This window comes from Dysidea avara, chromosome 8, assembly GCF_963678975.1.
Source record: "Dysidea avara chromosome 8, odDysAvar1.4, whole genome shotgun sequence".
NCBI lineage: Eukaryota > Metazoa > Porifera > Demospongiae > Dictyoceratida > Dysideidae > Dysidea > Dysidea avara.
Window position 1 is genome coordinate 21,529,748 of NC_089279.1, and position 23,253 is coordinate 21,553,000.

General features: G+C 36.9%; 2 protein-coding genes across 2 annotated transcripts; one reads left to right on the forward strand and one right to left on the reverse strand.

Moving 5' to 3' along the window:
• Nucleotides 1-80: 80 nt before the first annotated feature.
• On the reverse strand, nucleotides 81-11,316 carry LOC136264658 (5'-nucleotidase-like). Its single transcript, XM_066059437.1, has 17 exons — nucleotides 11,238-11,316; nucleotides 10,932-11,194; nucleotides 10,791-10,877; nucleotides 9,942-10,081; nucleotides 7,911-8,036; nucleotides 7,670-7,792; nucleotides 7,420-7,585; nucleotides 7,197-7,292; nucleotides 4,561-4,673; nucleotides 4,380-4,434; nucleotides 4,080-4,150; nucleotides 3,802-3,903; nucleotides 3,681-3,758; nucleotides 3,378-3,493; nucleotides 2,404-2,458; nucleotides 367-404; nucleotides 81-317 (listed from the first exon to the last, which is right to left on the reverse strand). Exons 2-17 carry the CDS (start codon nucleotides 11,122-11,124, stop codon nucleotides 266-268), a joined length of 1,611 nt encoding a protein of 536 aa, XP_065915509.1. The 5' UTR covers nucleotides 11,125-11,194; nucleotides 11,238-11,316; the 3' UTR covers nucleotides 81-265.
• Nucleotides 11,296-23,161, forward strand: LOC136264659 (b(0,+)-type amino acid transporter 1-like). Its single transcript, XM_066059438.1, has 10 exons — nucleotides 11,296-11,968; nucleotides 14,442-14,567; nucleotides 14,824-14,923; nucleotides 14,973-15,017; nucleotides 15,073-15,196; nucleotides 15,513-15,619; nucleotides 16,350-16,446; nucleotides 17,280-17,429; nucleotides 20,907-21,087; nucleotides 22,973-23,161. The coding sequence occupies exons 1-10, from the start codon at nucleotides 11,404-11,406 to the stop codon at nucleotides 23,041-23,043; spliced, it is 1,566 nt and encodes a 521-aa protein (XP_065915510.1). The 5' UTR covers nucleotides 11,296-11,403; the 3' UTR covers nucleotides 23,044-23,161.
• Nucleotides 23,162-23,253: the final 92 nt, after the last annotated feature.

Here is a 23,253-nt window from a genome sequence, read left to right on the forward strand (position 1 = left end):
TTCATCACTAGTGCGTGCTCATCTTTTTGAATCAGGTGCGTAACAATGGTATTGGTTGTCTGAAACATACTAATAAAAACTGGCAAGTAATATATAGTGGATATCTCATGGCAACTCCATATTAATACATTAACATACAAATTGAGTATATAGATACAGTAAGTACAGTAATCAAAAATGAGCAAGTTAATAATGATGATGTAACTTTACACAACATCTGAAGTAATGTCGCTGGTTGTTGATGATTTAGACTTCTTGTCACAATTCACCACACATTGTATCCTTCCTTCAACCTGTAATATTCCGATGTGAGCAAACTAGCATATACAAGTGACTACACAAATCCTTTTGGCTTGTGGTGAGTACCTTGAACAGGCTACAGTATTGTGTATACCCTCCAATGCCTAAAATATAAAGCCAAAATAATGCTAAACTTTATAGTAGTGAAGTCTGTTCATGGTCTCATGAAAATCATTAAAAGGGGAAAGACGATTCCTACATCACAGCAAAAAGAACACTTATCACATCGTTTAGTCCATGGTCCCACTACTGTTGAGCCCCTATAATATGGACACTTGAAGTGTTGTGATTTTTTCAGGTCTAAATGTGTGTAAACCAATACCAAGAGTAATAGTAATCAAGAGTACTGTTCAGCCTGTGATAAATGATTGCATGAAATAACATGGATATTTCAGTAGTTGTTTGTGAGAAATGCTAATTTGAAATTAGCACGTAGAAACAGGTCTTAACTTTTTTCGTGTTGTTTAGCAGCCAGGTATTCAACAGTTATAGGGTGTAGTGACGACCCGACAAGCTTGCTCAAGAAAATGGTCACACAAATGAGTATGTTGCCACATCTTTAGGGATCTGCTTACCAGTGCCACAACTCCTAACATTAGCCATTTCGCTTTAATGCTATTGTGTTTTCACTTGGTTTAGTAGCTGAATGGTATCACTACAGCGCAAACACAGCAACCATTACAGTACAATTAAAAAAATTATTAATGTAGGCACACATAGACTGGACATTAGTATTTCTTGTTTCACTTGCACTACTTCAGTTAATACTAGTTTATAAACTTTTTGTGTTACAGTGTGGCCATGATATATACATGTGGCTGTGACTGCTTTATTAATTGTGACCAGATTTTACAAAACTGTTAAACCGTTCCAAATCGCACATCAAACTAACACCACCAGTGGATAGCTACACTATCGTACTACCAGATTTGACCCTCGGTACTACTCAAACTACTTGAGGCTAGTTTTAACAGACATATTTTCTGGGCAGTGTGGACAGCTCGAATGGCAGTTTCAGGCCTGGCTTGGTTAGAATCAGTGGTTTACTGGTGGATGGCCTGATAATGTTGGCCAAATGATTTTTCTGTTTCAAGATTTTGCTACAGTACATATCAGCCACTAAGATTCCAGCACAACTCTGTAATCTCACTTCAGTTGTCCATTTTGAAGTACGGATGTGGTCTGAAAGGTGACAGATAGATGCACATCTTGTGCAAATTTCATACACGTGCTTGCCATCCTTGGCAAGTTATGCAGAATTGAATTCTTTAAAACCATTTATCTTGAAACTTCTAATGTGTGATTTGGATTGTTTTTCCAAATTTCAGCCACAATTAGAGTATCTCAGTCTCGCTGCTAAGCTATATGCAATTTAATAAAGGGTATAGGGAGAGGTTTCCAAGGGTTTCAGGAAACCCCAGTTGCCTGTATCTGTAATTGATGTAAGACTATTCTCTGTCATCAAGTATGATACTTATATGATGGTTGTTCGAGGCAGCATTTTGGGTGGTCCCCATCATTTTTACAGGGGGGAGGGGCACACACCCTACTATACAGTACTACTTGTTTGTTTGATTATGGCAACTTAAACAAGCAATTACTGAGATATCCGTGTTACTTCACACAATCATTTATCATGGGCTAATACACCTTGTATGCTTTTCAACACTCTTGCTTGCAACACATTCTGTTTGTTTCACCGTGAAATTTTCTATCAGGCCATATATGACTCATGTAAGCAAACCCACAATTGATGTGGCAAGAATTTTGAAGCACGGAGATGCGACTCACTGTTGTTCATCACTTCATAACAAGTAAGCTCCTGTAGTTACAATGTTCGTTTAACCTTAGCCCAGTGGACAGACTATCTACCAATGCATAGCTTTAGGCTATAAGAATTAAGTTACCCCACCTAATGCTGCCATGCGTCCCATATTGTGTAAACACGCATTCCCCAAAGGGTTAAAGGGGTTCCTATGTACACACCAAAATCACCCTAGGCCACTTTGACACAGTCCCACGTTGTTTGGAACAGGGATTCTATATACAGAAACAGGCACAATGCATTAAATAATATAGACAAATACATAGTGGAATACATACCTCAGGCTTTATCATTAATGTACCACCTTTAGTAACTGGTGAGTTTTCACTGCCACTACAGATTAGTTAGAAGATACTAAACAAACACAAGCACTGCAATAGGAATTGCTACACAAGAAACTCTACATATACACAAAAGTTAGGAATTTTACAAGCTACCATAAATCAGGAAAATTTCAGTGTAGAAAATTTTCGTGGATTAAAATTTCAATGCAACATATTTCCGTCACTTTCGCAATCAATGAAAATTTTTTGACAGAATTACTATTAACATTCTTTAAGTTATTTCCAACTCATAATTATTTTAGTGCAGTGCATCCACTGTCGATTCTGGCAGCATATGCAAAGGATGAGTAGCTTAGAGCAGTACATGTGGCCATTCGTTCACCAAAGCGTTTTAGTCAATTTAATTTTGTACATAGCAAGTTACAGTAGTGGCTTTTGGGCTTGTAACCAATACTGCCAAGGCAACATGAAGGTATTGTGAGGTTGGTTTAATATTTTATAATGGAAAGTGTGAACCTTCATGATCCCTACTATAGTATGTTCACGTTGAGCTGAACCCTGCAAAACAGCTAAAAATTAAAAGTGGATTTTTTCTCAACAGAGTTAACATTTCTGCCAACCAGATGATTATTGGTAACAGCAAAGGTGTCAACAACAGACACGTACGGTTTGGCTCCATTACAAGTTTGGGAAAGGGCTATAATGGACACTGTACTTATATGGCTTCTCCATAGGAAATGTATTGTGAAAAATTTGATTGGCCGTAAATATTATGTCAAACATTTGAACAACAAGATTTTGAAATATTTTTAGCGGGTCAAGCAGTACTACAAATGGACCAAATTTCAAGATCGTGTGTAATTGCATCCATGAGTTATTAAATGTTTTTGAGGATTCAGCTCAACGCGAACGTACTATATACAGTACTATCATACATACTATAGATGTATGTATAATTAATTACTTACAACATATTCATGAGACTGTTCCTCGATGACAATCGTTTCAGTGATTTTGGGTTGGCAGCATCAGTAAAGAAATTTCTTACTACACATGATAGAATTGGTGCTTGATCCACATCAATCTAAATAAAAAATAAAAAAATACTATAACTTTGCATCTGTATCAATGGGGTTGTGTTTGTGAAGGAGAGAGACTTGAACACAGTAAGTTGTCACTGTACAAAGCTATCCATGCATACATGTACACTTTAGCTCAAGTGGTGGAGGTGAAGTGGTAAACACACAATATAAACTATCCATTATGCTTACTAATCTTTGCTGTCGCTTTAGTATATCATAACCATCTTTACCATCAGCAATGTATTCCTTAGTACACAGCTTGTAGACCTACAATTCTAGTAACACATAGTACAAACAAGGGTATCAATACCTTATTTGGCTGTAGTCTTTCTCCTGCAACATACACACTATCATTAATAATCCTCTTGCCACTAGGTTGATCAGGATCAAAAGTAAATCGTATTCCAGAAACCTAAATACGTACAGTACCATAAAACATGTACCTCCAGCTAAACAGTTAATACTCTAAATATTGTGGTTACTAACCACTCTGTTGTCTACCATTTAGTTGTGGGAAAATTAAAATCTTATGTTGCAATAAATATACTCTAATAGAACAGTCAACAAACAAACCACAATTATGCATACCTGAGGAAACCTCCCTTCTAATCTAGGATACTGACTGACTCCATTTTCCAGTGCCAATAACAAGTGATCTCCTGTGTGCATACAAAATAATTTCAATGGTCAATAGACATTGAGTTATAGCTCCTTGTCCAGGCACCCAGATTTCACACAATGACAATGGTAGTTAGGATATAATAAATCTCTATTATTATCAAAACAGTGCTAATTGTGTCAGGAGTCTGCAATGTGAGTGTTTACAGACAGCTACATATGTCATCATTTCCATACATGCACACATACTGCACCAATAAGATATTGTACCTGTAATTGATAACAATAGTAAAGGATCAGTCCCAGGAAGAACAGCAAATAAGTCCTATATACAATAAATGTAAAATATATTGAATAAAATAAATGACTAGAGTTAGCAGGACGTAATGTACTGTTACATGCTAACCACTTGGTATGATGTTATTCTTAAAAACAATGACTGATTACTTACCCTCATCTTAAACACTCCAGTGTCATGTACCATATCAGATCGTAATGTACCAGAATTGAGGATAACACAGTCTGCATTGGTGGCTCTACACATTATATCAGCTATCAAATTACCTAAATGAAATATTAATAACTAAATTAAACACAGCAAAATGATAATTAGTGTACACGACAAGCAGGTTGAGATACGTACACTATGGACGTGTATTCTGCCATTGGGTTAACAATAATAATTTGTTTTTGTTGGTATAATAGTATCCACAATGTACATGGCTACAATATACAATGTACCATGCTTCCAGTGGACAGTTTTGCTCCACTGACACATTGATATTCCTAGCCAAATGAGCACCCACTAGCTTAAACACAGTGGCAATAACCTTGTCAGGTGGTTATATGCTTTGTCAGTACAGCAGGACCTTGATTATCCAAACAGTATAAGTGACTGCTCTATTAGAGTATTTCTTCAATAGGTGAATGTTCTATTAGAGTAACTGTATGTTCTATCTAATCAAAAACAGCCAAACTATAAAAAAGGGTGCGATCTCCAAAAAATCCAGGGTTAATAAGATGTGAAATCAAAGGTGGTGGCCAAGAAATGGCTGTGATGGTAGGTTAATGGCAATAACGACAATTCAGATGAATTTGTGTTGCTTCCTCCACATTTCACTAGGATTAGGCACCAAATTCACCTGAATTGTCGTTATTACAATTTTTGCCATTAACCTACCATCACAGCCATTTCTTGGCCGCCACCTTTGATTTCACATCTTTTTTCACCCTGGCTTTTTTGGAGGCCACACCCTTTTTCACAGCTTGGCTGTTTTTGTATAGGTATCACTTCTTTTTGTATTTGTATACTCCAAAGCGAGCGTGTGGCCAGCTTTGTAGTTCTTTTACTTTTCTTTTTCTGCAGAAAGGAGAAGACATCAAGACCTGAATTCTATGGATACTTTTTTATAATGATGCATTTTTACAAAAAATAATACTGTATGAAAATTATCACATGTCCTCTCTCCTACAGGTAGACAACTTCGTAGCAGAAATCTGTACCAAGTAACTTGTTTGTAGCTGAAGTCTACAGGGTGACTTGTTTGTTGCTGAACTCTACAGGGTGACTTGTTTGTTGCTGAACTCTGTACAGGGTGATTTATTTGTAGCTGAACTCTCTCCAGGGTGACTTGTTTGTAGTTGAACTCTCTATGTACAGGGTGACTTATTTCTAACTGAATTCTGATTTGTTTGTAACTGAACTCTCTCCAGGGTGACTTGTTTGTAGCTGAACTCAGTACAGGGTGATTTGTTTGTAGCTGAACTCTCTCCAGAGTGACTTGTTTGTAGCTGAACTCCCTCCAGGGTGACTTATTTGTAACTAAACTCACTACAGGGTGACTTGTTTCTAGCTGATCTTTCTACAGGTGGCTTGTTTCCAGCTGAACTCTCTACAGGGTGACTTGAGTCTACCTGATCTATCTACAGGGAGATATGTTTCTAGCTGATCTAGTTGAAGGGTGACTTGACTGTAGTTGAATTCCTTATGTGACTTGTTGTTAGCTGAACTCTCTATATGGTGACTTTATTGTAGATGAACGTTCTAATAGAGTGACTTATTGCACAGCTGAATGTTCTATTAGGGTGACTGCACTATTAGAGTATCTCTTCTTACACCTAGTTCACTTTCATAGTGTAGCTCAGTGGATTTTAATCTGATTCCTTGTAAACCACTGAAAGATCGTTCTAAAATGATTTTTCTACCTCTCTACCTGATTTCAGCTGATTCCATTAACTAGTTTACCTGGTAGGAGTGACAAGTATTACCTTTTTAAAACAAAACTCGATCATATGCATTCTACATATGGTTGGCGTTTTTGTTATAACTCCATGACTGTTAGTGCGATTTCTTTCAAACCACAAAAGGTTTGCACTACGAAGGTTACTCCATGTACAGACCAATTTTCAAGTCATTCCTTCAAATGGTTTACCCTGTGGCTGTGACAAAAAATCGCTATCTAATTTTTTGAACACCGCATATAACTCCCTCATTCTTTATCTGATGTGTATGAAAATTGGGCTGTAAACATGCTTCATTACGTTCTTACAGCCCTCCAAATTTGAGGAAAATCAACTAAAGCATGCGCCAGTTATAGCGATTTTTCTAAGTGTTGCGAAAAGAAGAAGAAAAATATGAAGAAACTAAGACGAACTTTGTAGACGCATATCTCGTGATGGCTTGGTGGATTCAGCTCAAATTTGAATCTGGAGGTGTCCCACCCCGAGGGAATTACCACATCAGAAATGGTTAATTTCCGGTCAGGCACTATCGAGCTACAGATGCATGAAAATGGCGTTTTCCTAGTTCCTGTAAAATACACACTTGCCTGTTGCGCCCCCGTAGTCTACTTGGCCACATGACACACTATCGTGTGTCTTGATTAGAGTAGTTGAACAGAACTCTGTATGAATGGGTTATTCACTTATCTGAACACTTAACTGGTACACAGGTATTTGGATAATGGAGGTCCTACTGTACAGTTTCAACATTCTTTTATCAAATATTGCATGAACAGTTGCATGATAACAGTTCAGAAAACAGGAGGGATAAAACCACTTTTGTATTCAGGTACACAGTACACTCACCTAAATTACATTCCCTTGTTCTAATTTGTGTAAACCTTCCCTCCAGGGGACAATGGATATATCCTATCTCTACTTTCATGCTCTCCTCTGTTTGGCCTAAATAGAAACAAAATATGTCAATCAAATCTTTTGCTGGCATAAGGACACAAAATTAGTGTACACTTGTGCACTTTTCGTATGTAATTATTTACAAACACAAATATGTTATTTAGACCATACGCACCTACATACTTAGCCACAACTGCTCCCACTTCTTCATCTTCCTTTATGTCAGAAGTGATTTCATGTCGATGAATAACATAACTTGGTTTATCAACAGTAAAATTAACAGCCACTTCGGAAAACTCTATAAAATCACTTCCACTCTTGAGTATGTGTACATCATTTACCTAATAAAATATATAAAAATGCAAAGGATCACGTACATGCACAGGGTACATGTCATATCAATGCTGCATATATATTCACAATACCTTTCTAACTTCATAATGGTGATCATGTCCTCCCAATATAATATCAATCTCACTAACTGATTCAGCTAATCTTACATCATTAGGCATACGCATGTGAGTTAGAGCAATAATAAGATCACAACCCTAGTGAGAGAATAGCATATACCAACAGTGTATGTAAAAGACGTAACATTAAAAATTGCCAGAGAAGTTACAGAATTATATATACATGAGATCATGTACATGTAGTACATATGATTACCTCAGCGATCAATTGGGGAACAAGTATTTTAGCACACTCCACATAGTCAGTGTAGAGGAGATCTTCAGGTGAGATGGTTGATAGTGTGACCAACCACTCATACTCTACCAGTCCAATTAGACCAATCTGAAAGTGTATCAGCAAAATGTAAACATCAAACCTATACAGTAGAACCACAGTTATATCCAAACCCCAATGTGTCTCAGGCAATAGTAAAAGTGTTCAGATAAGTAAATAGTTCGGATAACTGAAGCCCATACATTAATATAGAGCTCTGTTGAAATACTCTAATATAACATACACTTGTACTCAAAATACTCTAATGATAGAACAGTCATTTCCAATTTTGGATAAACGAGTCAGACAACTGAGGGTCTACTGTATAATGTTTTGTGATTGGGTTTTGGAAACTGATCCAAATCGCACATCAATACTTTTGAGACAAATGGTTTTAAAAAATCAAGCCATTATACCTTGCTAAAGGTAGTGAGCATGCGTATGAAATTTATACCAGAGGTGCATCAATTTATTACTTCTTTTAGAGCAATCCCAGCACTTGTAGCTGCTTTCACAGTTTGCCATCAAATAAGACAGAAAATCTGACAAGTGTGACGAGCAAAGTAGCATCATGAATGCTCACATAGGGGCTGAGACAGGCAAGAGACAGACTTCAAATGGAAGGGGACCATAATGAAGTCCAGGCACAAGGCTACAGGCCAGCAAAATCAACTCAACGTTTGGCTAACTGTCAACCAGTGCACCACTGATTCTTGTCAAGCCAAGTCCTTACTTTCAGAAATTTCCATTCAAGTTTTATTGCCACACCACCACGGCTCTTAAACCATCTTCAAGTAGTTGAATATCCTGAAGTTTAAAATCAATAGCATGGTGGTGTAGCTATATCCATTGGCGGTGATTTTGCCTGATAGGTGTTTTGGAATGGTTTCGTAAAATTTGGTCAGGTATGTGTATTATGAACTCATCTTAACACTATCCCCTACATTGCATATAAAGACTTACTTATTGATAAAAAATACATCTTACCATCAAAGCATTGCTTCTACAGGTTAACCATCACATTAGGCAATATGAAATTATTGACCCTGTAGTAGAGGCCCAGATCAGGAAAATTTTTTATTTCTCTAAAGCTGCACCTGACTATTTTGTTAAAGTACGTGATTGTTCTTTTAGTTTCCTGTGAAATAAAGTGGAATTCCTCCATTTCCCATATCCCCTTATATTGCTACAGGTATGGCTACTTGTACAATTTAATATACAGAATTTTACAACCACCTTAGCACTTTGATACAACAAGTTGATGTGTTCTAAAAACCAGCCACCCATGCAGTTAATACCTTCCCTAAAGACCTTCCCTAAAGTAATCAACGTACTATTTAGTTATATATGAATAACATGCAATTAATTATTTTGTAATAGCTACATGCAAATTAGCTATACAGTTATTTAATTGAATTATTAATTACAGGTAATTATTTTGTAATTAAATTACATTGCTTTGCACCTCTAAGGAAGCATAACTTCAACAAACCACTTTGTGTCTGTCTATCGTGTTTTCGTACACAAATTCTTTACTCAAAGCTGCTCGCTATTTTTGGCCACGTACAGAAGGGACACACCCATTCAACTCAGACATCCCTGACATAACATACAAGGCCTGCTTAAATTTCTGCAAAACGATTGTTCACAAAGTCTGCAGAGTTGTATAAGAAATCACCTTATTGCCTGTGTAGAAAGTTTTATTAGCTTTTACTTTTTACATGCTGCATGGCTATATACTTTTATTATTTAATGATATTGAAGAATACATAATATGATTTGTATCATTTCTACTTATCTAGTTTTCACAAAAAATTTACCCATCAGTACGTGAAATTTATAAATATTCCAAGCTGCTTTAAAAGCATGAGCCATATTTACTGTTTTGGTTAGTGTTTAGTTAATAATAACCCTAGTTCAGTATATCATAGATTGCTTGTCAACACACACACACGCACACACATTCATTCATACCTTTCTTCCTTCCCATTTAATGATGCGTTTCACTAAACCTTCAGCTAAAGGACGATTTGTCATCTTGTCCACCACATTACTCATGAGCCAGGGAAAATAGGTAACCTTGGCAACATTAACTAAGTGCTCTACACCAAAATCTGTTGAGTAACAGTGATTGGGTAAATTAGTTACCATACAAAAATCACCAATTTAATTTGCACATAATGTGTGCACATGCATACAACCACAAACCATAGATCATATATTCATTACACAGGATATGAAACAAGATACTGTATAGCCTAAATATTTTGAGGGGGGAAATTTCACGGATTTTGTGGTTTTGGGGGGTTATCAGCGAAAATGTTATCCTTGAAATATTTAGACCTCCATATAGTCTAATATATTTTGGGAGAATTTACAAATCCACCAAAATTTTTAGTAACATTGCTCAACCTTGCTAATCCTCGAGAAATTTGCCCCTCGAAATATTTAGGCTATATGGTACTCTGCTTTGGACACTCCACATTGTTGATGTACCATGTGATGGTGAACTCTGAAAAGTTCCTAAAAGAAATATCTGAAAGTGAGCTAGCATATGAAACACCATAAGTAATTATTTATTGTACATTTACATTGCAGCACATCTACCTGCAAATCAGACACTGGATAACCTGCAAGCAGCATGGTCTTTCTGTCACCGTTAATAGACAAACATCACAGTTTTTTCTTCCGAATATGGAGCACAAAAAATAACACGGATATGGAATTTCGGAATGCACAGTTACTATTGGATTGGAGTGTGCAGTTTTGTTCCATAACAAAAATGTAAACATGCAACACAGATACATGTGCACAATAACATACCAAAGTCATGGTTCCCAAACACTGCTGTATTTACATTGAGAGCATTCAATATAGGAATCATCTGTTCCCCTCTAGTGATACTGCTTACTATATAGTACACAACCACATAAGAACTGGACCACTGAAGCACGCGAGTCTTACTTTTTGAAGGACTCAAAGCATCCCCACTGAACAACACAAGAGGATTCTTCCAGCCAAGCTCCTTCACTTTGGTAGCAAACCGTGCCGCTCCCCCAACCGGGTCCTTCTCTCTTGGCTCAATATTATACACGTCATTAAAATGGATTATCGTTAACGAGTTGGCTTTTTCCTCTGAAGAATCACTGGACTCCATATTGTGTAATAGGACATGCCGGTCAGGCGACACTGACGTCACTTTAGCAGCCTTCAATCCTTTCCCTATACTACAGCCCATAAATGCGTTTACACTCCATTATCTAGACTTACGAGGTTGCTATAGTATTACATGCATGTGGCGCTCTTTCAATTTTCAAACAATTTTCATTACGAATACGGAAATTCACGAGAGAAACCGTGACTAGACCTCGTGACAAAACACACGCCCTCTTGATCTGGCAGCAAGAAATTTCTTGCGTAGCTGCGCGACTGCACGATGAGTTCTGACACCGACAATATATCGCTACGGACACTTGAAGGTACTAGCGAAAGTGAAACAGATGAGAAGAAGTCCTTGTTGAAGGGGAAAGAAGCAAACAATGGAAAACCCGGGAAAGAAAAGCTGGGAAAAGAATTATCACTTGTTCACGGAGTGGGGTACATTGCTGGTTCAATTATAGGTAGTGGCATTTTCATATCACCAAATGGAGTGATTGAACAAGCTGGCTCCTATGGAATGGCCTTGATCATGTGGGGCCTGGGAGGTTTACTTGCTATTGGTGGAGCTCTTTGTTTCTGTGAACTAGGAAGCTTTGTAAAGAAGTCGGGTGGTGAATATGCATATATCCAAAAAGGCTTTTCATTCAATGATAGAAACCGGTATGTAACTGTGTTGGGTAGCTTGATGTCCTTTCTATACACTTGGACGTCAACGTTTTGTATCCGGCCAATGTCTATTGCTATTATTATATTGACATTTGGAACTTATCTGGTAAAACCATTCTATCTTGATTGTGATGTACCAATTGAGATTGTTAAAATGGTATCTGCAGCTGGAATAGGTTAGTGATGTGCTGTGACATTTGTGAGGTAATGTAAAGCTTGTTGTTAGGGCTGGGTGGTATCTCGGTATTGAAGTAATACCGCACGATATTGTAGTAATACCGCACGATATTGTAGTAATACCGCACGATATTCCAATGAAACGATACCTGGATTTTAGTGAAACAATTTTAATATGATATCGATCTTACCATGGTTGCATTTGTGACAGCTTTTTTTAGTCCAGAAGATTATTTTATTTATGTCCAATATTATGTCAAAAGACCAAGATACCCTAATAGAACAGTCAACCATTCTAATATAACAGTTGCCTATAAATATCGCGATAAATAGCAATTTTGCAATCTCTTTCTACATGATATAATGGGCACCAAAATTCCAATACCACCCAACCTTAATTACTTGTTATTTATTTGTCAATGATTGCAAAAAAGGAATTTTTTATCTATCGCACCTAACTATGTGTAATTAATTAATTGTTTGGTCACTCGCATAAGAAAAGTCATAAAATGTGCTTTTGATGTAATTATGCCATAAGGTTACGTGAACTTAATTATTAGTTTCTCATTCAAAATAGCAGTACGGGAGGGTGGAATATTTTTATGAACTAGATGGCTAAAATGACTCACGAGAGCAGTTTTCTTAGACTGCTCTAGCTAGTTGAGGAGCTAACCCAGGGAGAAATGACTAACAAGATTTTTGTAGGACCTGCAAGTGACTTGTAAGAAAAGGGACATTTTCCGTACAAGAATCTTGCAAAATCCACAACTTGCAAGATTAAAAGTCTTGCAAGAAAAGGGACATATTCTGTAGTTAATGATGTCATTTAGTTGCTTTTCAAGATGGCGCGGGTGTACATCACATCAAACAGAGTTGAGCAAGAGGAGATATAAGCCATAATTTCTTTGAAAGTAGCCAGTTACTAGCATTGTTAGTACAGTGGAAAAAGCAGTAAGCCATAAAATAAGATTCGTTGAAGCCATAAACTATTGTTATCTTCATAATTGATAGCCATAACTGAAACCAGTTGATGAGGTCAGCAAATGTGTTTAGTAAGCTGGATTCTAGCTGGTTTATTTACAATTACTAGCTATTTCTTGTGAGAAATACCTGTGGGGCAAAGTATTGGATCAGTATTGGCCATTTCTGGCCTCAAATGTATCAGTATCAGATCGGTAGTGAAAAGGTGGTATCGGCACATCACTAATATTCTGTGCAATAATCTTGCTTGCAAGACTTGCACATCATTCTCTTTTAAAAATGTGTACTAAGTGTGAAATGATAATTTTTGAAAGTATAACAGAGATCACTAAAAAAATAAGAGTCAAACAAGTCAGCATATTAAACTGTTCTAGAACTACAATGGATCATTTTGAACCCTGATGGATAAAATTGTTACATGCACACACACAAAGGGTACAAATCCTGTCTGATGGCGATACATGTACATGGGGTTCCATGGAACCCTCTTATGGGAGCAGCTTTGACCACTTCTTAGCTAAACTACAGCTATGGTATGTGGGACTATTAATCACTCACGCAACTTTATTTCACAGTTACATGGAAACCCCCTTTTGAATGAGTACTACGCAATCCCATGTCTGCTAAACTACCTTTGCCATTTCTAAAATACAGTTACATTTGTACAGAAGCGCTTGCAATGCTTATCTACTCAAGACTCTACCATATCCATCCAGTCCAAATAGTGTAACAATTTCAAGTGTTCTCATAATCAATAGCTATAGGTGTAAGTGCACCTACGAGAATCGAAAAGGGATGTTGTTGTTGCTATGCACACAGTAGATCCTTGGTTATCTGACCCTCATTTATCTGTACCCTTGTTTATCCAAAATTGGAAATGACTGTTCTATTAGAGTATTTTGAGTACAGGTGTATGTTCTATTAGAGTATTTCAGCAGAGCTCTGTATATGTATGGGCTTCAGTTATCTGAACAATTCACTTATCTGAACACTTTTACCATTTCCTGAGACACATTGTGATTTGGATAACTGAGGGTCCACTGTACTTATTAATAGGTCATGGACATGGTGAAGGACATAGGAAGGTATATGGTTTTTGTCATACGTGAACAGCACAGATCAGTTATCTGCCAGTGGGTATGAATTCCTGACCTTTAAAATTATAGAATTATACTCACTAGTGAACCTATCTATACATACAGTACCTCTTGCAAAGTAACTCCTGAGGCTTTTGAGGTTAGGGATGCTTTCTAAGGTGGTTTTTAGGTAAGCATTCTATTAGAATAATGATCGTGAATGATCTGCATCGTGAACCACTACTCATACAGCTCTGTAGCTGTGTTTATGATCATGACTAGTTGTGGCAGTCAGTACTGAAAGTATATCACATCACTAAAACTTGATATCTGTAGTATAGTTATTTGCTTTCTTGTATGATAGTCTGTGTATTTGTTGTGTCATAAAGGTATAACTTGTTAATGTATACCACAGGCCTGCTGGTATTGTTGAACTGTTATAGTGTAAAGTTGGCAGCTAGAGTGATGGTGATCTTACTCATGCTAAAATTCTTGGCAGCAATATTTATAGTAGTATTGGGCATCCGTGAAGTAGCAACAGGTAGGTGGTTCATAAAGTTTGTAGTGATATTTAATCCCTGAAAATGTAGTACACTTGTATGTATGTATCAGTTTATATATGTGTACATCTTATAGCTTTAGTGAATCAGCTTTTGTTAGTTGTGTCTTACCTGCACTGAAACATGCATAATAGCACAGTTAATCACATAGATGACGTTTTTAATCACTAATGCCAGCTAAACCAATCCCTATATAGTACGATGTTTCATAGTTACGTACCTTATTACACTGTATAGGATGCAATCAACATTTCCAGACATTTTTTGATGGCAGCAACTACTCCCCATCCAAGTTATCACTAGCCTTGTATGCATCACTGTGGGCTTATGATGGATGGTGAGCTCATGGAAGATGTGACCTTGTGTGATAATAATCCACTTTACAGGAACACCTTAAATTATGGAACAGAAGAGGCTCAGAATGTATCCAAGTGTGTTTACATGATGGTGTTTTATTACAGTTTGTTAATGGTTTATTTTTCATAGGACTTTACAGCGATCCATTTACATTGCTGTGCCGCTGGTGGTAGTGGTATATTTCTTGATCAATTTGTCCTTCTTTGCCGTTCTTTCTGTGAATGAAATTACTGAAGCAACTGCTGTAGCACTGGTGTGTTAAAGTTATGGAATATTGATTGCATATCACACTCCACTACTATTACTAATAATCCAACTGGGTCTGCTCGTGGTGTAAATGTCAGTGAATGTTAGTTGTATGCTTTTATCAGTAAGACATTGATGCTATTGAAGATCACCTTTAATTTTGCATTTTTTAACCCTGAATTTTTTAAGGTTGTCCATTTTTACAGCTTAACTGTTTTGTTGTTGTAAGCCCAAAAGCTGGTGATAGTTTAGCTCCGGGACTTCCCCATAGTGTATTCATGTACTGTATTGTATACAGCTACATATACCCTGTATTACTGTAGCCATTTGGCTCTAAGACACTTGGTAATGCTGGAGTGATCATCATCTCACTGTCAGTAGCTGCGTCAACACTGGGAAGTGGTAATGGTGCTGCATTTGCTGGAACAAGGTATAATGCACTCTGTGTGTGTGTGTGTGTGCGCGCGTGCGCGCGCGCGTGTGTGTATAGTACACACTGGATACACTTTGTGGCTTGTATGTACAGTAGAGAGTCAATTATTGGAACATCAATCAATTATATGGAATGTTCAAAATGGAGCTTTTTAAAAGAGTCATTGTTTTAAAGAAACAGGAAAAATTGAAGACAAGGATTTTTTTTTAAGAGACTGAAGAATTTTACAAAAGTTCCAGCAATTTACAGGATAGTCCTGGCTGGTATTGTTTGCAGTTATGTAATGATTTCACGGGATGTGAAATAATGCATGGCTTCAATACTATCCTTCTAACAGGTGTATATAATAATTTATATACACCTGTTACACCTGTATTAGAGTAATTAAACAAAGATTTGTATTAAAATGAATAGTTCTTTAGTTTTACATATACAAACACCATTTATTTTTGATACCAATATATTCTGAGTTAGTTATTTTGTGCTTGGTACATAACCAGTGTCTTACAAAGACCAATCCTCACACCAAACGTGTATTGCATGTTCCTCTGAGCATTAGAGGTTAGTTGTGTGTGTCTACACATGTGTTGTTATGCAATTGTGCTTCATTGTATTATGTTGGATGTTACAATGTACATTGCGTTAATAGCACATATTTGTATGTATATACTTCAGATGCATAACAGCCAGGTGGATAGTGAATTGTATACTCATTCATTCATTGTAGGGTCATTTTTGTGGCTGCAAGAGATGAGAAGCTACCTCTAATGTTCAGTGGAGTACACAGACACTTCAAGACTCCCATCCAGTCTGTCTTTTTATACGTAAGATATATATACACTATACAGTACACCTGTAGTATTTTTGCTGCTAGATATCGTGATTTTTAAAATGGTACTGTTTCACAGTAGCAATAGAATAAAAGGTTTCATAGAAGTTCAGTTGTCAGTGTGTCAAATAGTTTTGCGGCAAAAAAAATTGTGTAACGTACTAGTATTTTTTTGTTTAGTAAAAATAATACAGTTTGGTGAAGTTAGCAGAGAGTTTATGATCCAATGTGACTGGATCTGCAAAAACATGACGCAATCATGAATTTTTAAAATTCCTGTTTGTTAAATACTAGCATTGGTACCTGCCCTACATGATTTGGTAATCAGGTTATGACTATTAGCAAGAGTTAACAATAGTCCTCCCTTAGTCTGGCAGCGCCCACCCCTTGACTCCGAGATACACATGCTGTAAAGATTTACATTGAGAAGTATGAAGTTTTGTGCTTTCTTCACCAAGTTACAACAGCCTGAACAGGTAATTTATTACATCTCGCGCAATTTGAAACCACATTTGAACTCTGGTCGCACAAGTACCGTATGCTAAGTTTTTAATATGGGCATTACATTAGCAGTCACACAAGTATAAATGTTGAGGTGGTTGTATACTTTGAAAAATGTTGTAATTGTTTACTGTACAACAGGAAATTTTTACGGAAGGAAAAAGTCAACCTCAAAATTTCCTGTCACAACACAATAATAACACAACCATTTGGTTTCTATTCTGATTTGTAAATACTCTGCTCTTGGCCATTGTGTTTACAAATCAGGTATGGATGTGTTACAACTATTACTTGTATAAGATAAGTAAATGTTATGCTATTGTATAGGCTATCCTTGGAATCATCATGTTGATTCCTGGTGACTTGGGGCGGCTCATCAACAGTTTTAATGCAGCCTCATGGACGTTCTATGGACTATGTTTTGCCAGTTTGTTGATCATGAGAATAACATGTAGGCATGAAGCAAGACCTTATAAGGTACTGATGTGTATTCTGGTATATTAGAACCTAAACCAAAACAGCCAAGCTGTAAAAAAGAGTGCTCTGGCACCAAATTCACCTGAATTTTCGTAATTAAAATTTTTGCCATTAACCTACCATCACAGCCATTTCTTGGCTGCCACCTTGAATTTCACATCTTTTTCACCTTGACCTTTTTGGTGGCCGCACTCTTTTTTTACAGCTTGGCTGTTTTGGTTTAGATATCACTTCTTTTTTGTATTGCAAGCCACAAAGCTGGCCACATGGCTTTGATGCTTCCTTTTAACTTGTTTTTTTTCTTTACTGCAGGAATTGTGGTACAAAGGAAGTAATTGTGTGCATAGCTTTTGTCTGATGAAATATTTGTATATTTAACATTGAATGATGATTATCACACACTGTAGTTAATAAGGTGACTTCTTACATAACTGAACTCTTTTCAGGGTGGTTTGTTTCTAGCTGAATTCTCTACAGGATGATTTGTTTCTAGCTGAACTCTCTACAGGGTGATTTGTTTGCAGCTGAACTCTCTACATGGTGGTTTCTTTATAGCTGATCTCTCTACAGGGTGACTTGTTTCTAGCTGAACTCTCTACAGGGTAACTTGTTCTAGCTGAACTCTCTACAGGGTGACTTGTTCTAGCTGAACTCTACAGGGTGGCTGAACTCTCTACAGTGTGATTTGTTTGCAACTGAACTCTCTACAAGATGATTTGTTTCTAGCTGATCTCTCTGTAGTGTAACTTGATTCTAGCTGAACTCTCTACAGGATGGTTTCTTTGTAGCTGATCTCTCTACAGGGTGACTTGTTTCTAGTTGAACTCTCTACAGGGTGACTTGTTTCTAGCTGATCTGTAGATGACTTGTTTCTAGATGATCTCTCTACACGGTGACTTGTTTCTAGCTGAACTCTCTATAGGGTTATCTGTTTGTAATTGAACTCTCTACGGGATGGTTTCTTTGTAGCTGATCTCTCTACAGGGTGACTTGTTTCTAGCTGATCTCTCTACAGGGTGAACTTGTTTCTGGCTGAACTCTCTACAGATGATTTGTTTGTAGCTGAATTCTCTCTACATGGTGGTTTCTTTGTAGCTGAACTCTCTACAAGGTGACTTCTTCTAGCTGATCTCTCTACAGGATGACTTTTTCTAGCTGAACTCTCTACAGAGTGATCTGTTCATAGCTGAACTCTCTACAGGGTGATTTGTTTGCAGCTAAACCCTCCACATGGTGGTTTCTTTTTAACTGAACTCTCTATAAGGTGATGTCTTTTAGCTGATCTCTCTACTGGATGACTTGTTTCTAGCTGATCTCTCTATAGAGTTATAACTTTCTCTATAGAGTTATAACTTGTTTGTATAGTTGAAATCTTTATGGAGTGGTTTTTTTGATTGGTTGCTGAACTCTCCAGCTACACGGTGACTTGTTTGTACTACAGAGTGGCTTGTTTGTAGCTGTACTCTCTACAGAGTGACTTACTTGCTGAACATTGTATAAAGTAACTTGTTTGTATAGCTGATGCTAGATGAACTCTCTACTGGGTAGCTTTTTTGTAGCTGAATTCTCTACAGAGTGACTTGTAGCTGAACTCTCTACAGGGTGATTTGTTTATATCTTCAGTGTGACATATAATGTTCTGAATCTCTACATTGACATATTTGTAGCTGAACTCTCTACAGGGTGACTTGCTTGTAGCTGAATTATCTATAAGATTAACTGTTTGTAGCTGAACTCCCTACAGAATAACTTGCAGTGTAATACAATTCTATAATGGAGTAGGTTATAAACGTAGCTGAATGCTCTATTAGGGAGACTGTTCTATTAGAGTATCTCAATCTTGCATTTGCTACACGTAGTTGGCTTTGGAATTATAACTCAGTGGTTTGTAATCCAATTCTTCTGTACTACTGCAAGGACTTTTCATGATAATTATTCCAGCTACACATCGATTTTAAACTCATTGCTCTAAGCAGTTTGCCTAGTAGGCATGAAAACTAATAGTTTTTTTATTCATAAAAATCGATCGCGTAATTGTGACACAGGTTGGGTTTTTGTGTCATATCTCGATGGCCTTTAACTGGATTCCTTTCAAACCACAAAAAGGCACTCCTACAATAGTTACTCCATCTACATAGCAATTTTCAGCTCACTCCTTCTAGGGGTTTACCCTGTGGGCGTGACAGACCTTCGACCTTATTTTATGCAAATTATCAGTAATAACTCTGTAAGTGTTCATCAGATTCCTACCAAACGTGGTACTGAGGTTCGCCTTAACGAGCCCTTTAAGTGTGCCTAATTTCAGCCCGTTTGGAGCACGCATTCATGTTTTATGGCGGATTTTGTGAAATGTGTGAAAAGAAGTAGAAGAAAAAAACCCAAACTTTGGCCGCTGGTATCTCAGAAATGGCTGGAGCAATTGAGCAATTTTCTTAAATTTGGAATGTGGACTCCCCTACCTAGCCGGCACTTCTGTAGTAAATTTGGTTTCAATTGGATAAGGGATCACGGAGCTACAAAGGTCTGAAAATCGCATTTTCTTTCTTCCTGTTAATATACTCACTTTGTGGCGCTCTGGCTTCTTGGGCCGCACGACACACTACCGTGTGTTTTGATTATGTACGTAAATTATTAGGAATGTTTGTTTTTTTATATGTATGTTTGTATGTATGCACAGAGCTTGAATAGGGCAAATAGGGTACTGTATGTTATGTATTGTATATTCTACCTTATTAACAGCTTGGTTGTTTACCTAGGCCTAACAGTAATGTAGAGTCCATGAAATAGATATTTCTTTAGTTGCTATCACAGGCTGGAAAGAATAACAACTGGATTTAGATCAATGTAGTGAATATACTCTAATAGAGCAGTCATAGGATTTAAATGTCATATACAAACATGATCCATGCTATTCAACATCCAAGGGCTGACTAGTTGTGGCCAAAATATTAGTTACTTGGGGTTGTTATAATACAGTATGGTAATGAAATGTATATCAGCTTTGAAACCTGGTCAGATCACCTGATCACATTTTTTCGGGTCATCTGGCTTTACAGATAATTCGTGTCTGACCCATGTGTGCAGCAATTTAATTATCCGGACCATGTGGAAGTGTATTAACATGTCATAGCCTAGTCCTGCCACAGCCCAACTTCTATTGTGAGCCATGCCCACTTATTGGGATTACTGTCTGTAGTCCATGCATGCAGCAATGCCTATTATCAGTAGAATTGCAGTCTGTTGGTATGTTCATAAGTGTAGCAATTGCCACCCTCCACTCCTACTGTTTTGTACTTGAATTTTTGTAGTATATATTTTTATGTAATATTACAATTCCAGCCATATGTATGTATGTATGTATGTATGTATGTATGTATGTATGTATGTATGTATGTATGTATGTATGTATGTATGTATGTATGTATGTATGTATGTATGTATGTATGTATGTAGACTTTTAAACCTTATTTTCCATAGGTATTTTTGCCTATTCCCATACTTATGCTGATAGCAGCGGTGTTTCTTGTGATTCTTCCACTTATTGAAGCACCGGTGGACTCTATAGCAGCGTTTGGGATCATCCTGCTTGGAATACCTATGTATTTTATATTCATCTTCCCACACAAATACAAACCAGCAGCATTTTCTAAATTTAATGGTATGAAGAAGTAATTGATACTTCAGTACTGTATGTATAAGAATACATGTACTTTTACCATAGTCAAAGAAATATTGGTTTACAAGTCAAAGTCTGTATTACATTGAGTTTGAAAATTTTTCACTCACATGAGGTGGTTCTAGAAAATTTGTCAACTGGTTTCTAATTCCAAAGTAGAAGAGCAGTTGCTTTTCCTATGCAAACATTCTGAAACCAGAATCGAGTCTGAAATGCTTTTGAAGGATGATTTTACATATAGCAGATATATAGGCTCTAGTCACCGTGCATATGCTTCCTTTGCAAGGTCTTCATGACTATGACCTTGATTTTCTCATTAACTGTTCTATTAGAGAATATTGATATTACTCTTAATTTTCCTTTTTTTTTTTTAATTGAATGTTGCACAGAAACTAGTAAATGTTCCCTTGCACCTGAGTTAGACACACACAGAGCTTTTCTAAGGAACTCAAACTTGGGTTGGAATTTGTTGACATTGGATATGGTTACTACTACAGGATATACCACTTGTGGGAATGTGTTAAGGTGGCGATAAAGCAATTGCACGAACAAGAAGCCATAGCAAATACATATGATGTAACATCTATGCAATTTGTGGTAAATCAAGGGGCTTAATTAGGCGCTACACCATCATAAACTTTCTTAACATGAAAGCAGCCACCAGTAACAGGTCAGTTTGTTAGCAAAAAACCACAAGCAGCTGTTGTTACACAGTTCAGGTGGAATGTAACTTACCTTAACAACAAATTAACAATCTTGACAATGTGAAAACAAGCGCCACTAATAATTATTATTTGTTTCGACTCGCCTTACAGCCCAGCGGCGAATACAGGGCCGGGGGGGGGGGGGGGGATCAAAGGGGGCTCTTGACCCCCCTCAAAAAAGTTTTAGTATACCAAGATTGAGCTACTCTGATAGAGCAGTCACTCTAATAAAGCAATCACAGTATTAGAGCAGTGTGTAGCGAGCTATGTAAGGATTTCTATGCACTTTATCAGCTATAAATGCATAGTTGGTGAGGTGGGCAACTAATGTCAGCTGGCTGTGTCCTTTTTTTTGGTCTCACTTTGACAATGTAGTGCCTCAGTTTATTTTGACCCCCCCTTTCCATAAGTCTCGATCTGCTCCTGCAGCTTGTTACAAACATGGTCTTTTCATTGTAGAATACGGGTTGAACAGCCACGAAACTTCGTAGGAATGGTAAGCAATAGTGTCTGAATAATTCTACATATCATATATCCATTCTATGGCTTTGCTTGGTGTGAACGATGGAACAGGATTCTCATCTGCTTGTAAATGCCATATATTTCGACTTGTAAATCGCTTCCACTTATTGATACGTAGAAAGATTCTCATAATAGTATGTTCCATTTTATTGGGAAGTTCATGGTAAGTAATGTGGTGGCTGTGGGATCTTTGTGTTGTTGATACCTGAGAAGTTATTTGAGTTTGTATAAAGGCATGCGTCAAAGCCTAGATATGGGTTTACGATTGTCGAAGGGCTAAGCTGTCCCCTGTCTACCGCATACAAATAAATCACCTATGAATCACACTGTATACATAATCATAGATAATATAATCATAGCAGTCTTAACCAACAGTTAATTGGCACCATTTCAATAAACTCACAATTATCACTTTCAATGAATATTATATAATCTATCTGGCTTCACTGTTTAAAGGTATTCAATGGTCATTAGCAACATTCATAGCATAATTACCCAGTAGTTTCTCTACTGATAATTATTAACAAAACAGAATATTCATATTGGTCCCAAGGTGATTGTTATATATATACACAAGTTCCACCTTATAAAGTAATAAAAGTGTGTGTGTATAGATGTTATTATCTTAATGTTTTGTGTAGTGTGGCTGGCTATGAACTCCAGTAAATTGTTGGACACAACCCTGTCTACTTATTCAGAAGAAAACTTTTAGATGTATTTTTAAACCATTGTCTATCCTACAGTATATTTGTATTTCTGTATGTTTAAATCACATGTGCTGTACTATGACACTGATTGGTCATTTTATATGATTACATTTTATATACTTACTCAGTTGTTGTTTTTTTTAAGATAAGACAAGTTTTCTTCCATGTTTAAAAAAACAAGACTATAGTATAGGTACGTAAAATTGTCATCAGTT

Coding starts and splice junctions, on each gene's coding strand:
- LOC136264659 (XM_066059438.1), top strand. CDS start 11,404: ATGAGTTCTGACACCGACAATATATCGCTACGGACACTTGAAGGTACT. Junction 16,447..17,279: donor TCCAGTCTGTCTTTTTATAC/GTAAGATATATA, acceptor GCTATTGTATAG/GCTATCCTTGGAATCATCAT. Junction 17,430..20,906: donor ATGAAGCAAGACCTTATAAG/GTACTGATGTGT, acceptor TATTTTCCATAG/GTATTTTTGCCTATTCCCAT.
- LOC136264658 (XM_066059437.1), bottom strand. CDS start 11,124: ATGGAGTCCAGTGATTCTTCAGAGGAAAAAGCCAACTCGTTAACGATA. Junction 7,793..7,910: donor TTCCCCAATTGATCGCTGAG/GTAATCATATGT, acceptor TTCTCTCACTAG/GGTTGTGATCTTATTATTGC. Junction 3,494..3,680: donor TAAAGCGACAGCAAAGATTA/GTAAGCATAATG, acceptor TTTTTTATTTAG/ATTGATGTGGATCAAGCACC.